Below are 18,094 nucleotides of genomic sequence, written 5' to 3' on the forward strand. Positions count from 1 at the left end.
TATGACGTATGATGCAGACTTGTCGGCTTTTCTTACAGTGATGTTATGGTCTGCTTTAAGTTGCTTGGCTTCAATGTGTCGTTCTTCTACGATCTTGCTTTTGCAGTTTCCTCTTGATTTGGATGCTTCTGCGACGACTTCTTGCTGGAATGTTGGCTGCAGTAACTTCACCTCGCCTGGCTAGGTTTGCGATGTCGTCAGTAGAATCTCACATTCTACTCTTTTTTGGTGTTTCCTCGGCTTTGTCATGACATGGCAGTTGAGACCGAAGTTTAGTAGTTCCTCTTGATCAGGTGTCAGGGTCTTGTCTGATAAATTAATGTAACCCTTGATGGGCCGGGTTTGTTTGAGCTCGCCTCCATTAAGGTTGATCAGCTTCCTCTGGTTAGATCTTGTGGTGGAGCTGCGGTGTTGGTCAATTATATTCTTCAACATGGAGTCTATGGTATCTTTAAGCGTTGCACTAATGTTTGCTTTGTTCCACCTTTCTTCAGTTTCCCGGAATTTGGTGCGGAGTTCTGGTAGTTTACTCTGCAGTTCTTGAATCCTCCTCTTCATGCAGCTTTTTCTTTCTTCGTCGCTCGGTCTCTGACGGCGTCTCTTGCTGGGATTAACTGCCCCATCACTGGGAATATTGAGGGTATATATGGGCAGGAGATTTTCTCTTAAACATGTCTGGTTAAACGTGATAGTCAGTTCAATGTTAACTATTTTCTTTAGAAAATTCTCTTTCTCTCGGATAATAGTCCTATTCTCTTTTGTCAATTTGGTGATGACTTCACCGTAAGTGGTCATCTTTGTATCCAGATCGCGATTTCGGGTTTCTTAACCCTTCTTCAGTGGCTTCAAGTGTTCTGTATATGACGATGTTCAGTTTCTTCTCGGGATCTGTTGGTGTGACGTTTCTTCTTATGACTTGTTTCATTATTCTTTCATCTTCTTTATACGCAGTAGAGAAGTGTGATTTGTAGTAAATATTGATGTTATTTTTCTCCTCGGTTGTGTTGCTGGTTGCAGCGTGCCATTGATCCATTATTTTCCTGGTTTGCCTGTAGATGTCTGCTTTGTCAAAACCGTTGTTGAGTAGTACCTGGGTAGACCGATCTATTTCATGGTGGACTTGTTGCCAGTTACTACAGTGGGTGAGTGCTCTCCGGATGTAGGCCCCTATGGTGGAGTCTTTGTAGCGTTTGGGGCACTCGCTCCTTCCATTGAGACAGTGACCTGGGTTAGTAGCCTTCACGTAGACAGCAGTGTTGAAGGCGTCTTGATCTTGCTTGACGAGGATATCCAGGAAAGGCATGGATCCGTTGGTGCTATGCTCGATGGTGAAGTTTAATCCGGATAATTCTTGAAGGAGTCTTCTGAGATGTTCGGCGTCCTGCCCATATATACCCTCAATATTCCCAGTGATGGGGCAGTTAATCCCAGCAAGAGACGCCGTCAGAGACCGAGCGACGAAGAAAGAAAAAGCTGCATGAAGAGGAGGATTCAAGAACTGCAGAGTAAACTACCAGAACTCCGCACCAAATTCCGGGAAACTGAAGAAAGGTGGAACAAAGCAAACATTAGTGCAACGCTTAAAGATACCATAGACTCCATGTTGAAGAATATAATTGACCAACACCGCAGCTCCACCACAAGATCTAACCAGAGGAAGCTGATCAACCTTAATGGAGGCGAGCTCAAACAAACCCGGCCCATCAAGGGTTACATTAATTTATCAGACAAGACCCTGACACCTGATCAAGAGGAACTACTAAACTTCGGTCTCAACTGCCATGTCATGACAAAGCCGAGGAAACACCAAAAAAGAGTAGAATGTGAGATTCTACTCGACGACATCGCAAACCTAGCCAGGCGAGGTGAAGTTACTGTGCAGCCAACATTCCAGCAAGAAGTCGTCGCAGAAGCATCCAAATCAAGAGGAAACTGCAAAAGCAAGATCGTAGAAGAACGACACATTGAAGCCGCTAAGCAACTTAAAGCAGACCATAACATCACTGTAAGAAAAGCCGACAAGTCTGCATCATACGTCATAATGAACACCTCTGAATACATGGATAAAATGGACGACATCCTGAAGGACGAAACCAAGTTCACCAAGATAACAAAGGACCCCACAGAAAGTTTGAAAAAGAAACTAAACAAGCTGATTTCTACCAGTAACATTGCAAGCAACACCATCAAGTTCAACAAGCTTTCTGGAGAATATAAAATGGGATACTGCTACGGCAACGTGAAGATACACAAGCCTGGAAACAAACTAAGGCCCATCATATCGCAAATCCCCACGCCAACCTACACCATCGCGAAGAGGCTGTGTGCTACGCTGACACCTTATGTACCATCCACCTACAGCCTGACCTCAGCAGCTGACTTCCTTGACATCCTCAAGTCAAACAACACGAAGGGAAACATCGCTTCTCTGGATGTGGAATCATTATTTACGAACGTCCCTATCGACCGAACCATCGAATACATCTTGCAACGAGTTTATCATAATGACGACACCCCGAGCCTAGACATCCCTGAGCCAACGCTACGCAGCCTTCTTGAGTGCTGCACAAAAGAGGCACCATTCACCTGCCCTAGAGGTAACAAGTATCAACAAGTGGATGGAGTCGCCATGGGCTCCCCGCTGGGAGTCCTGATGGCGAACTTCTTCATGGGCTGCATAGAGGAAGAAGCCTTTAAGACCACCAAGAGACCTGATATATACTGCCGCTACATCGACGACATTTTCATCAAAACCACAAGCACCGAGGACGCCGAACATCTCAGAAGACTCCTTCAAGAATTATCCGGATTAAACTTCACCATCGAGCATAGCACCAACGGATCCATGCCTTTCCTGGATATCCTCGTCAAGCAAGATCAAGACGCCTTCAACACTGCTGTCTACGTGAAGGCTACTAACCCAGGTCACTGTCTCAATGGAAGGAGCCAGTGCCCCAAACGCTACAAAGACTCCACCATAGGGGCCTACATCCGGAAGCACTCACCCACTGTAGTAACTGGCAACAAGTCCACCATGAAATAGATCGGTCTACCCAGGTACTACTCAACAACGGTTTTGACAAAGCAGACATCTACAGGCAAACCAGGAAAATAATGGATCAATGGCACGCTGCAACCAGCAACACAACCGAGGAGAAAAATAACATCAATATTTACTACAAATCACACTTCTCTACTGCGTATAAAGAAGATGAAAGAATAATGAAACAAGTCATAAGAAGAAACGTCACACCAACAGATCCCGAGAAGAAACTGAACATCGTCATACTACAAGAGCAAGAAAACAAGCCACCTAATTATGAGAAACAGCCCCCAAGAAGAAAAGACGCCTACACAGGAGTCGCATGTCGTTTATAGGTTTATTTGTAAACGAGGGATCTGCGAAGCCCTCCCCTCAACCTACATCGGCATGACAACGATGAAGCTGAGCAGGCGAATGAGCTACCACCTGACATCCGGAGCCCCGCGCCAACACCTACTACAGAAGCACAATACAGTGCTAACAAGGAAAATTTTAGAAGAAAACACAGACATAATCGCAAGATGCCCCGACGAACGACGCCTCCCGATTCTAGAAGCCCTCAACATAAAAGAAATGGAGCCCAACTTAAACAAGCAGGCCCTAGATCTACAGGCTCTCCCGAGTATGCGCAGGAGTGCTGCGCACCAGCCTAACCAATCAGCAGCCGGTGCGCAACACGGGGAGGGAGACGACACGCCTTAAATACCGGGCACCCGGCGTGCACCAGCCATTCTCTCTCCACCAGCGAGCAGAAAACTACTCCTCCACAGAACACTTGAAGCCACTGAAGAAGGGTTAAGAAACCCGAAATCGCGATCTGGATACAAAGATGACCACTTACGGTGAAGTCATCACCAAATTGACAAAAGAGAATAGGACTATTATCCGAGAGAAAGAGAATTTTCTAAAGAAAATAGTTAACATTGAACTGACTATCACGTTTAACCAGACATGTTTAAGAGAAAATCTCCTGCCCATATATACCCTCAATATTCCCAGTGATGGGGCAGTTAATCCCAGCAAGAGACGCCGTCAGAGACCGAGCGACGAAGAAAGAAAAAGCTGCATGAAGAGGAGGATTCAAGAACTGCAGAGTAAACTACCAGAACTCCGCACCAAATTCCGGGAAACTGAAGAAAGGTGGAACAAAGCAAACATTAGTGCAACGCTTAAAGATACCATAGACTCCATGTTGAAGAATATAATTGACCAACACCGCAGCTCCACCACAAGATCTAACCAGAGGAAGCTGATCAACCTTAATGGAGGCGAGCTCAAACAAACCCGGCCCATCAAGGGTTACATTAATTTATCAGACAAGACCCTGACACCTGATCAAGAGGAACTACTAAACTTCGGTCTCAACTGCCATGTCATGACAAAGCCGAGGAAACACCAAAAAAGAGTAGAATGTGAGATTCTACTCGACGACATCGCAAACCTAGCCAGGCGAGGTGAAGTTACTGTGCAGCCAACATTCCAGCAAGAAGTCGTCGCAGAAGCATCCAAATCAAGAGGAAACTGCAAAAAGCAAGATCGTGAAGAACGACACATTGAAGCCGCTAAGCAACTTAAAGCAGACCATAACATCACTGTAAGAAAAGCCGACAAGTCTGCATCATACGTCATAATGAACACCTCTGAATACATGGATAAAATGGACGACATCCTGAAGGACGAAACCAAGTTCACCAAGATAACAAAGGACCCCACAGAAAGTTTGAAAAAGAAACTAAACAAGCTGATTTCTACCAGTAACATTGCAAGCAACACCATCAAGTTCAACAAGCTTTCTGGAGAATATAAAATGGGATACTGCTACGGCAACGTGAAGATACACAAGCCTGGAAACAAACTAAGGCCCATCATATCGCAAATCCCCACGCCAACCTACACCATCGCGAAGAGGCTGTGTGCTACGCTGACACCTTATGTACCATCCACCTACAGCCTGACCTCAGCAGCTGACTTGACATCCTCAAGTCAAACAACACGAAGGGAAACATCGCTTCTCTGGATGTGGAATCATTATTTACGAACGTCCCTATCGACCGAACCATCGAATACATCTTGCAACGAGTTTATCATAATGACGACACCCCGAGCCTAGACATCCCTGAGCCAACGCTACGCAGCCTTCTTGAGTGCTGCACAAAAGAGGCACCATTCACCTGCCCTAGAGGTAACAAGTATCAACAAGTGGATGGAGTCGCCATGGGCTCCCCGCTGGGAGTCCTGATGGCGAACTTCTTCATGGGCTGCATAGAGGAAGAAGCCTTTAAGACCACCAAGAGACCTGATATACTGCCGCTACATCGACGACATTTTCATCAAAACCACAAGCACCGAGGACGCCGAACATCTCAGAAGACTCCTTCAAGAATTATCCGGATTAAACTTCACCATCGAGCATAGCACCAACGGATCCATGCCTTTCCTGGATATCCTCGTCAAGCAAGATCAAGACGCCTTCAACACTGCTGTCTACGTGAAGGCTACTAACCCAGGTCACTGTCTCAATGGAAGGAGCGAGTGCCCCAAACGCTACAAAGACTCCACCATAGGGGCCTACATCCGGAGAGCACTCACCCACTGTAGTAACTGGCAACAAGTCCACCATGAAATAGATCGGTCTACCCAGGTACTACTCAACAACGGTTTTGACAAAGCAGACATCTACAGGCAAACCAGGAAAATAATGGATCAATGGCACGCTGCAACCAGCAACACAACCGAGGAGAAAAATAACATCAATATTTACTACAAATCACACTTCTCTACTGCGTATAAAGAAGATGAAAGAATAATGAAACAAGTCATAAGAAGAAACGTCACACCAACAGATCCCGAGAAGAAACTGAACATCGTCATATACTACAAGAGCAAGAAAACAAGCCACCTAATTATGAGAAACAGCCCCCAAGAAGAAAAGACGCCTACACAGGAGTCGCATGTCGTTTATAGGTTTATTTGTAAACGAGGGATCTGCGAAGCCCTCCCCTCAACCTACATCGGCATGACAACGATGAAGCTGAGCAGGCGAATGAGCTACCACCTGACATCCGGAGCCCCGCGCCAACACCTACTACAGAAGCACAATACAGTGCTAACAAGGAAAATTTTAGAAGAAAACACAGACATAATCGCAAGATGCCCCGACGAACGACGCCTCCCGATTCTAGAAGCCCTCAACATAAAAGAAATGGAGCCCAACTTAAACAAGCAGGCCCTAGATCTACAGGCTCTCCCGAGTATGCGCAGGAGTGCTGCGCACCAGCCAATCAGCAGCCGGTGCGCAACACGGGGAGGGAGACGACACGCCTTAAATACCGGGCACCCGGCGTGCACCAGCCATTCTCTCTCCACCAGCGAGCAGAAAACTACTCCTCCACAGAACACTTGAAGCCACTGAAGAAGGGTTAAGAAACCCGAAATCGCGATCTGGATACAAAGATGACCACTTACGGTGAAGTCATCACCAAATTGACAAAAGAGAATAGGACTATTATCCGAGAGAAAGAGAATTTTCTAAAGAAAATAGTTAACATTGAACTGACTATCACGTTTAACCAGACATGTTTAAGAGAAAATCTCCTGCCCATATATACCCTCAATATTCCCAGTGATGGGGCAGTTAATCCCAGCAAGAGACGCCGTCAGAGACCGAGCGACGAAGAAAGAAAAAGCTGCATGAAGAGGAGGATTCAAGAACTGCAGAGTAAACTACCAGAACTCCGCACCAAATTCCGGGAAACTGAAGAAAGGTGGAACAAAGCAAACATTAGTGCAACGCTTAAAGATACCATAGACTCCATGTTGAAGAATATAATTGACCAACACCGCAGCTCCACCACAAGATCTAACCAGAGGAAGCTGATCAACCTTAATGGAGGCGAGCTCAAACAAACCCGGCCCATCAAGGGTTACATTAATTTATCAGACAAGACCCTGACACCTGATCAAGAGGAACTACTAAACTTCGGTCTCAACTGCCATGTCATGACAAAGCCGAGGAAACACCAAAAAAGAGTAGAATGTGAGATTCTACTCGACGACATCGCAAACCTAGCCAGGCGAGGTGAAGTTACTGTGCAGCCAACATTCCAGCAAGAAGTCGTCGCAGAAGCATCCAAATCAAGAGGAAACTGCAAAAGCAAGATCGTAGAAGAACGACACATTGAAGCCGCTAAGCAACTTAAAGCAGACCATAACATCACTGTAAGAAAAGCCGACAAGTCTGCATCATACGTCATAATGAACACCTCTGAATACATGGATAAAATGGACGACATCCTGAAGGACGAAACCAAGTTCACCAAGATAACAAAGGACCCCACAGAAAGTTTGAAAAAGAAACTAAACAAGCTGATTTCTACCAGTAACATTGCAAGCAACACCATCAAGTTCAACAAGCTTTCTGGAGAATATAAAATGGGATACTGCTACGGCAACGTGAAGATACACAAGCCTGGAAACAAACTAAGGCCCATCATATCGCAAATCCCAACGCCAACCTACACCATCGCGAAGAGGCTGTGTGCTACGCTGACACCTTATGTACCATCCACCTACAGCCTGACCTCAGCAGCTGACTTCCTTGACATCCTCAAGTCAAACAACACGAAGGGAAACATCGCTTCTCTGGATGTGGAATCATTATTTACGAACGTCCCTATCGACCGAACCATCGAATACATCTTGCAACGAGTTTATCATAATGACGACACCCCGAGCCTAGACATCCCTGAGCCAACGCTACGCAGCCTTCTTGAGTGCTGCACAAAAGAGGCACCATTCACCTGCCCTAGAGGTAACAAGTATCAACAAGTGGATGGAGTCGCCATGGGCTCCCCGCTGGGAGTCCTGATGGCGAACTTCTTCATGGGCTGCATAGAGGAAGAAGCCTTTAAGACCACCAAGAGACCTGATATATACTGCCGCTACATCGACGACATTTTCATCAAAACCACAAGCACCGAGGACGCCGAACATCTCAGAAGACTCCTTCAAGAATTATCCGGATTAAACTTCACCATCGAGCATAGCACCAACGGATCCATGCCTTTCCTGGATATCCTCGTCAAGCAGATCAAGACGCCTTCAACACTGCTGTCTACGTGAAGGCTACTAACCCAGGTCACTGTCTCAATGGAAGGAGCGAGTGCCCCAAACGCTACAAAGACTCCACCATAGGGGCCTACATCCGGAGAGCACTCACCCACTGTAGTAACTGGCAACAAGTCCACCATGAAATAGATCGGTCTACCCAGGTACTACTCAACAACGGTTTTGACAAAGCAGACATCTACAGGCAAACCAGGAAAATAATGGATCAATGGCACGCTGCAACCAGCAACACAACCGAGGAGAAAAATAACATCAATATTTACTACAAATCACACTTCTCTACTGCGTATAAAGAAGATGAAAGAATAATGAAACAAGTCATAAGAAGAAACGTCACACCAACAGATCCCGAGAAGAAACTGAACATCGTCATATACTACAAGAGCAAGAAAACAAGCCACCTAATTATGAGAAACAGCCCCCAAGAAGAAAAGACGCCTACACAGGAGTCGCATGTCGTTTATAGGTTTATTTGTAAACGAGGGATCTGCGAAGCCCTCCCCTCAACCTACATCGGCATGACAACGATGAAGCTGAGCAGGCGAATGAGCTACCACCTGACATCCGGAGCCCCGCGCCAACACCTACTACAGAAGCACAATACAGTGCTAACAAGGAAAATTTTAGAAGAAAACACAGACATAATCGCAAGATGCCCCGACGAACGACGCCTCCCGATTCTAGAAGCCCTCAACATAAAAGAAATGGAGCCCAACTTAAACAAGCAGGCCCTAGATCTACAGGCTCTCCCGAGTATGCGCAGGAGTGCTGCGCACCAGCTAACCAATCAGCAGCCGGTGCGCAACACGGGGAGGAGACGACACGCCTTAAATACCGGGCACCCGGCACCAACCATTCTCTCTCCACCAGCGAGCAGAAAACTACTCCTCCACAGAACACTTGAAGCCACTGAAGAAGGGTTAAGAAACCCGAAATCGCGATCTGGATACAAAGATGACCACTTACGGTGAAGTCATCACCAAATTGACAAAAGAGAATAGGACTATTATCCGAGAGAAATTTTCTAAAGAAAATAGTTAACATTGAACTGACTATCATTTAACCAGACATATATATATATATATATATATATATATATATATATATATATATATATATATATATATATATATATATATATATATATATATATATATATATATATATATATATATATATATATATATATATATATATATATATATATATATATATATATATATATATATATATATATATATATATATATATATATATATATATATATATATATATATATATATATATATATATATATATATATATATATATATATCTATCTATATATATTTTGTATATTTATTTTTATACAAATACACATTTTTTTATTGGAATTTTGTTTATTTATTTTGATACGAATTTACATTATTTTATGTGTATTTTGTAAACATTTTTTTATACGTATTTACTTCATTTTATGTGTATTTTGTATATGTATTTTTATAGAAATCTACGTTATTTTATGTGTATTCGTATATATATTTTGAAACAAATTTTATATTGTTTTATATGTATTTTGCATATCTATGCTCTCGTATATATTTTGATACAAATTTTATACAAATTCATGTTATTTTATGTGTATTTGAATACATATTTTCATACAAATTTAAATCATTTTAAGTGTATTTTTACATATATTTCATTAAAAATTTACCTTATTTTATTTTTGTTTCATATATTCATTTCATGCAATTTTAAATTATTTTATGTGTATATTTGTATTTGTATTTAGGTTATTTTATTTGTATTTTCTATATACATTCTCTTCCAAAACTACATTATTTTAATGGTATTTTGTTAATTTAATTCGATACGAATTTAGATTATTTCAAAGGTATTTTTTATACATTTTTTTATACGCATTTACATTATTTAATGTGTGTTTTGTCTATATATTTTGATGCAAATTTATTTTATTTGATGTGCATTTTTCTACATATATTTTTAAAGAAATTAGCGTTATTTTATATGTATTTTGTATATGTTTTCTCATACAAATTTACATTATATTATTGGTATTTTGTTTATTTATTTTGATACGAATTACATGATTATATGTGTATTTTGTATATATTTTTTATACGTATTTACATTATTTAATGTGTATTTTGTTTATGTGTTTTTATACAAATTTACATTATATGTGTATTTGTATAAATATTTTGATACAAATTTACATTATTTCATGTATTTTGTATATATATATATATATATATATATATATATATATATATATATATATATATATATATATATATATATATATATATATATATGTATATATATATATATATATATATATATATATATATATATATATATACATATATATATATATAGATATATATATATATATATATATATATATATATATATATATATATATATATATATATATATATATATATATATATATATATATATATACATATATATATATATACACACACATACATACACCTTATGTTTTATATATATACACACACACACACATGCACACACACATACACACATACACACACACACATATATACACACACACATACATATATACATACATAAATATATCATATATATATATATTTTATGTGGATTTTGTACACACACACATACACATACATACACACATGCTATGTATTTTGTATATAGCTTTATATAAATTTACGATATTTTATGTGTATTTTGTATATTTATTTTTATACAAATACACATTTTTTTATTGGAAGTTTGTTTATTTATTTTGATACGAATTTACATTATTTTATGTGTATTTTGTAAACATTTTTCTATACGTATTTACTTCATTTTATGTGTATTTTGTATATGTATTTTTATAGAAATCTACGTTATTTTATGTGTATTCGTATATATATTTTGAAACAAATTTTACATTGTTTTATATGTATTTTGCATATCTATTTCAATATAAATTTACCTTATTGTATGTGCATTTTGTATATATATTTTAATACAAATTAAAAAAATTTATATGTATTTTGTTATATATATTTAAAAAAAATGCGTTATTTTATTGGTAGTTTGCTCCTATATTTTCATACAAATTTACAATATTTTATCAATATTCTGTTTATTTATTTTGCTACGATTTTACATTATTCTATTTGGGTTTTGTATATATATTTTTTTATACATATATACATTACTTAATGTGTATTTTATATATATATATATATATATATATATATATATATATATATATATATATATATATATATATATATATATATATATATATATATATATATATATATATATATATATATATATATATATATATATATATATATATATATATATATATATATTTCATACAAATTTACCTTATTTTAAGTGTATTTGTTTATGTATTTTCATTCAAATTTACATTATTATATGTTTATTTTGTAAATGTATTTCAATACAAATTTACCAAATTTTATGTGTATTTTGTATATCTATTTTCATACAAATACACATTCTTTTATTGATATTTTGTTAATTTATTTTGACACGAAATTACATTATTTAATGTCTATTTTGTATATATATTTTTACAGCATCTCAAGTGTATTCTGTATATATATTTCTATAGAAATCTGCGTTATTTTATGTGCATTCGTATATATATTTTGAAACAAATTTACATTGTTTTATGTGTATTTTGCATATTTTTTTAATAAAAATTTACCTTATTGTATGTGCATTTTGTATATTTATTTTCCTACAAATATACGTTCTTTTATCGGAATTTTGTTTGTTTATTTTGATACGAATTTACATTATTTTAGGTGTATTTGGTATATATATTTTTTTATATTTACCTCATTTTATATGTATTTTATACGTATATTTTCATAGAAATTTACTCTATTGTATGTGTATTCGTATATATATTTTGATACAAATTTACATTATTGATCTGTATTTTGCATATGTATTTCAATACAAATTTACTTTATGTATATTCATTTTGTATATTTATTTCAAAACAAATTTAATTATTTCATGTGTATTTTTGAATATATATTTTTATGCATATATGCGTTATTATATGGGTATTTTGCATCTTTATTTTCATACAAATTTAAATTATTTTATTGATATTCTGTTTATTTATTTTGATACGATTTAACATTATTCTATGTGTATTTTGTATATATATTTTTATACATATATACATTATTTAATGTATATTTTGTATATATATTTTATCCAAATTTACGTTATTTATGTTTATTTGTTTATATATTTTCATACAAATTTACATTATTTGATGTGTATTTTGTATATGTATTTCAATACAAATTTGCATAATTTTATGTGTATTTTGCATATCTATTTTCAAACAAATTTAAATAATTTTTGTGTATTTTTGTATTTATTTTTATACAAATTTTAGTTATTTTATTTGTATTTTGTATATATATATTTTCCTACAAATATACAATCTTTTATTATAATTTTGTTTGTTTATTTTGATACGAGTTTACATTATTTTATGTGTATTTTGTATATATATTTTTCTACATATTTACATTGTTTTATGTGTATTTAGTATATATATTTTTCTACGTATTTACATTATTTTATGAGTATTTTGTATATATATATATATATATATATATATATATATATATATATATATATATATATATATATATATATATATATATATATATATATATATATATATATATATATATATATATATATATATATTTTAATAAAAAATTACATTATTTTATTGTGAGTATTCCTATTTATTTTGATACAAATTTTATACAAATTCATGTTATTTTATGTGTATTTGTATATATATTTTCATACAAATTTATATTATTTTACGTGTATTTTTACATATTTTTCATTACAAATTTACCTTATTTTATGATTATTTTGTATATTTATTTAATTCAATTTAAAATTATTTTATGTGTATATTTGTATTTGTATTTACGTAATTTTATGTGTATTTTCTATATATATTTTCATCCAAAATTACATTATTTTATTGGTATTTTCTTTATTTAACTCGATACGAATTTAGATTTTTTCATAGGTATTTTGTATACATATTTTTATACTCATTTACATTATGTAATGTGTGTTTTGTATATATTTTTTAATGCAAATTTATTTTATGTGCATTTTTGTACATATATTTTTATAGAAATTTATTTATTTTATGTATTTTGTATGTTTTCTCATAAAAATTTACATTATTTTATTGGTATTTTGTTTATTTATTTTGATACGAATTACATGATTATATGTGTATTTTGTATATATTTTTTATACGTAATTACATTATTTAATGTGTATTTTGTTTATGTAATTTTATATAAAATTTACGTAATTATATGTGTATTTGTAAAAATATTTTGATACAAATTTACTTTATTTTATGTATTTTGTATATATATCTCAATTCAAATTAAGCTTATTTTGTGTGTATTTTGTATATCTATTTTCATACAAATTTAATTACTTTTGTGTATCTTTGTATATTGTTTTATATAGATTTACCTTATTATATGTGCATTTTGTATATTTATATTTATACAAATACACATAAAATAAAGTATATTTGCATAAAAATAAATATACAAAACACACATAAAATAATGTAAATGCGTATAAAAATATGTATACAAAATACCTATGAAATAATTTAAATTCGTATCGAATTAAACTAACAAAATACCAATAAAATAATGTAATTTTTTATGAAAATATATATAGAATATACACATAAATAACCTAAATACATATATATATATATATATATATATATATATATATATATATATATATATATATATATATATATATATATATATATATATATATATATATATATATATATATATATATATATATATATATATATATATATATATATATATATATATATATATATATAATACATAATAATTTAAAATTGAAGGAAATAAATATTCAAAATAAATATAAAATAAGGTAAATTTGTAATGAAATATATGTAAAAATGCACATAAAATAATGTAGATTTGTATGAAAATATATATACATATACACATAAAATAACATGAATTTGTCTAAAATTTGTATCAAATTATATACGAATACACAATAAAATAAAGTCAAATTTTATGAAAATATATATCCAAAATACACATAAAATAATGTAAATACGTAGAAAAATATATATACAAAATACACATAAAATAAAGTCAACTCGTATCAGAATAAATAGATAAAATTCCAATAAAAGAATGTATATTTGTAAGAAAATATATAGAAAATACAAATAAAATAACTAAAATTTGTATAAAAATATATACAAAAACACACAAAAACTATTTAAATTTGTTTGAAAATAGATATGCAAAATACACATAAAATTAGGCAAATTTGTATTGAAATACATAAACAAAATACACATAAAATAATATAAGTTTGAATGAAAATATATAAACAAATACACTTAAAATAACGTAAAATTATATGAAATATATATACAAAATACACATTAAATAATGTAAATATGTATAAAAAAAATATATACAAAACAGAAATAGAATAATGTAAAATCGTATCAAAATAAATACACAGAATATTAATAAAATAATATAAATTCCATGAAAATAAAGATGCAAAATACCCATAAAATAACGCATTTTTTATAAACATATATATACCAAAACACACATAAAATATTTGAATTTGTATTAAAAGAAATATACGAAATGCACACACAATAAAAAAAAATTTGTTTTGAAATAGATATGCAAAATACATATAAAACAATGTAAATTTGTTTCAAAATATATATACGAAAACACATAAAATAACGCAGATTTCTATAAAGATATATATACAAAATACACATAAAATGAAGTAAATACGTATAAAAAAATGTGTACAAAAAACACATAAAATAATGTAAACTCGTATCTAAATAAATAAACAAAATACTAATAAAAGAATGTGTATTTGTATAAATATAATTATACAAAATACACATAAAATAACGTAAATTGATATAAAAGTATATACAAAAATACACAAAAGTAATTAAATTTGTATGAAAATAGATATACAAAATACACATAAAATAACTCATATTTAAAAAAAAAATATCTACAAAAATACATATAAAATAATTAAATTTGTATTAAAATAAATATACAAAATACACATACTATAAGGTAAATTTGTATTGAAATAGAAATGCAAAGTACACATAAAATAATGTAAATTTGTATCAAAATAGATACAAATACACACAATAAAATAACGTAAATCTTTATGAAAATATACGTACAAAATACACATAAAAAAATGTAAATACGTAGAAAAATACATATACAAAATACATATAAAATAATGTAAATTCGTATCAAAATAAACAAACAAAATTCCAATAAAAGAATGTATATTTGTAGGAATATATATATATATATATATATATATATATATATATATATATATATATATATATATATATATATATATATATATATATATATATATATATATATATATATATATATATATATATATATATATATATATATATATATATATATATATATATATATATATATATATATATATATATATATATATATATATATATATATATATATATATATATATATATATATATATATATATATATATATATATATATATATATATATATATATATATATATATATATATATATATATATATATATATATACATACAATAAGGTAATTTTGTATTGAAAGAATATGCAAAATACACATAAAACAATGTGTATTTGTTTCAAAATATATATACGAATACACAGGTAAATTCGTGTCAAAATAAATAAACAAAATATCATGAAAAGAATGTATTTGTGAAAATAAATAATAGATAATAAATTTGTATAAAATATATATGCAAGATACACATTAAATAATGTAAATATGTATAAAAAAATATATACAAAAAACAAATAGAATAATGTGAAATCGTATCAAAATAAATACACCGAATATTAATAAAATAATGTAAATTTGTATTAAAATAAAGATGCAAAATTCCCATCAAATAGCGCATTTCTTATAAAAATATATATAAAATACATATTTCTTATAAAAATATATATACCAAAATACATATAAAATATTTAAATTTGTATTGAAATAAATATACAAAATGCACATACAATAAGGTAAATTTGTATTGAAAGAGATATACAAAAATACATATAAAACAATGTAAATTTGTTTCAAAATATATATACGAATACACATATTCACATACACATATTCCAATAAAAGAATGTATATTTATATATATATATATATATATATATATATATATATATATATATATATATATATATATATATATATATATATATATATATATATATATATATATATATATATATATATATATATATATATATATACAGATATATATACAGATATATATAGAGATATATAGATATATATATATGTGTATATTTATATATAAATATATATACATATACACAGGTAAATTCGTGTCAAAATAAATAAACAAAATATCATGAAAAGAATGTGTATTTGTATGAAAATAAATAATAGATAATAAATTTGTATAAAATATATATGCAAGATACACATTAAATAATGTAAATATGTATAAAAAAATATATACAAAAAACAAATAGAATAATGTGAAATCGTATCAAAATAAATACACCGAATATTAATAAAATAATGTAAATTTGTATTAAAATAAAGATGCAAAATTCCCATCAAATAGCGCATTTCTTATAAAAATATATATACCAAAATACATATTTCTTATAAAAATATATATACCAAAATACATATAAAATATTTAAATTTGTATTGAAATAAATATACAAAATGCACATACAATAAGGTAAATTTGTATTGAAAGAGATATACAAAAATACATATAAAACAATGTAAATTTGTTTCAAAATATATATACGAATACACATAAAATAACGTAGATTTCTATAAAAATATATACAAAATACAAATAAAATTAAGTAAATACGTATAAAAATAAATTTACAAAATACACATAGAATAATGTAAAATTGTTTTAAAAAAATAAACAGAATATAAATTATTTAATGTGTTTTTTATATATATAAATTTGATACATATTTACGTTATTTTAAGTTATTTTATGTGTGTTTATATATTTTGACACAAATTTACATTGTTTTATATGTATTTGTATATATTTTTAAAAATTTTATTTAATGTATATATATTATAAAATGCGTTATTTAATGGCATTTAGACTTTTTTTTCATACAAAACAAAAAACTCATAAAATTAGGTAAATTTGTATTGAAATACATACACAAAATACACATAAAATAATGTAAATTTGAATGAAAATACATAAACAAATTCACTTAAAATAACGTAAATTTGTATAAAGAAAATATATACAAAACACGAATAGAATAATGTTAAATCGTATCAAAATAAATACACAGAATATTAATAAAATAATATAAATTTGTATGAAAATAAACAAGCAAAACACGCATAAAATAACGCATTTTTTTATTTATAAAAATATATATACCAAAATACACATCAAAAAATTTAATTTGTATTAAAAAAAAATATACAAAAAACACATACAATAAGGTCAATTTTATTGAAATAGATATGCAAAATACATATAAAACATTGTAAATTTGTTTCAAAATATATATACGAATACACATAAAATAACGTAAATTTCTATAAAAATATACATACAAAATACACATAAAATGAAGTAAATACGTAAAAAAAATGTATACAAAATACACATCAAATAATGTAAATTCGTATAAAAATAAATAAACCAAATACCAAAAAAGAATGTGAATTTGTATAAATA

General features: G+C 30.6%; 1 protein-coding gene across 1 annotated transcript; it reads left to right on the top strand.

Annotated features, from left to right (window-relative positions):
• The first annotated feature begins 1,369 nt into the window (after positions 1–1,369).
• LOC126994415 (uncharacterized) lies at positions 1,370–8,953 on the top strand. Its single transcript, XM_050853727.1, has 3 exons — positions 1,370–2,924; positions 8,180–8,269; positions 8,934–8,953. The coding sequence occupies exons 1-3, from the start codon at positions 1,370–1,372 to the stop codon at positions 8,951–8,953; spliced, it is 1,665 nt and encodes a 554-aa protein (XP_050709684.1).
• The last annotated feature ends 9,141 nt before the right edge of the window (positions 8,954–18,094 follow it).

Source organism: Eriocheir sinensis, unplaced genomic scaffold, assembly GCF_024679095.1.
Source record: "Eriocheir sinensis breed Jianghai 21 unplaced genomic scaffold, ASM2467909v1 Scaffold79, whole genome shotgun sequence".
NCBI lineage: Eukaryota > Metazoa > Arthropoda > Malacostraca > Decapoda > Varunidae > Eriocheir > Eriocheir sinensis.

What these genes read in the sequence shown, in the direction of transcription:
- LOC126994415 (XM_050853727.1), top strand. Translation starts at nt 1,370, where the DNA reads ATGTTCGGCGTCCTGCCCATATATACCCTCAATATTCCCAGTGATGGG. An exon ending in CGTGAAGGCTACTAACCCAG is followed by an intron (nt 2,925 to 8,179) that starts GTCACTGTCTCA and finishes CTACTAACCCAG; the next exon opens with GTCACTGTCTCAATGGAAGG. An exon ending in GAGAGCACTCACCCACTGTA is followed by an intron (nt 8,270 to 8,933) that starts GTAACTGGCAAC and finishes GAGTATGCGCAG; the next exon opens with GAGTGCTGCGCACCAGCTAA.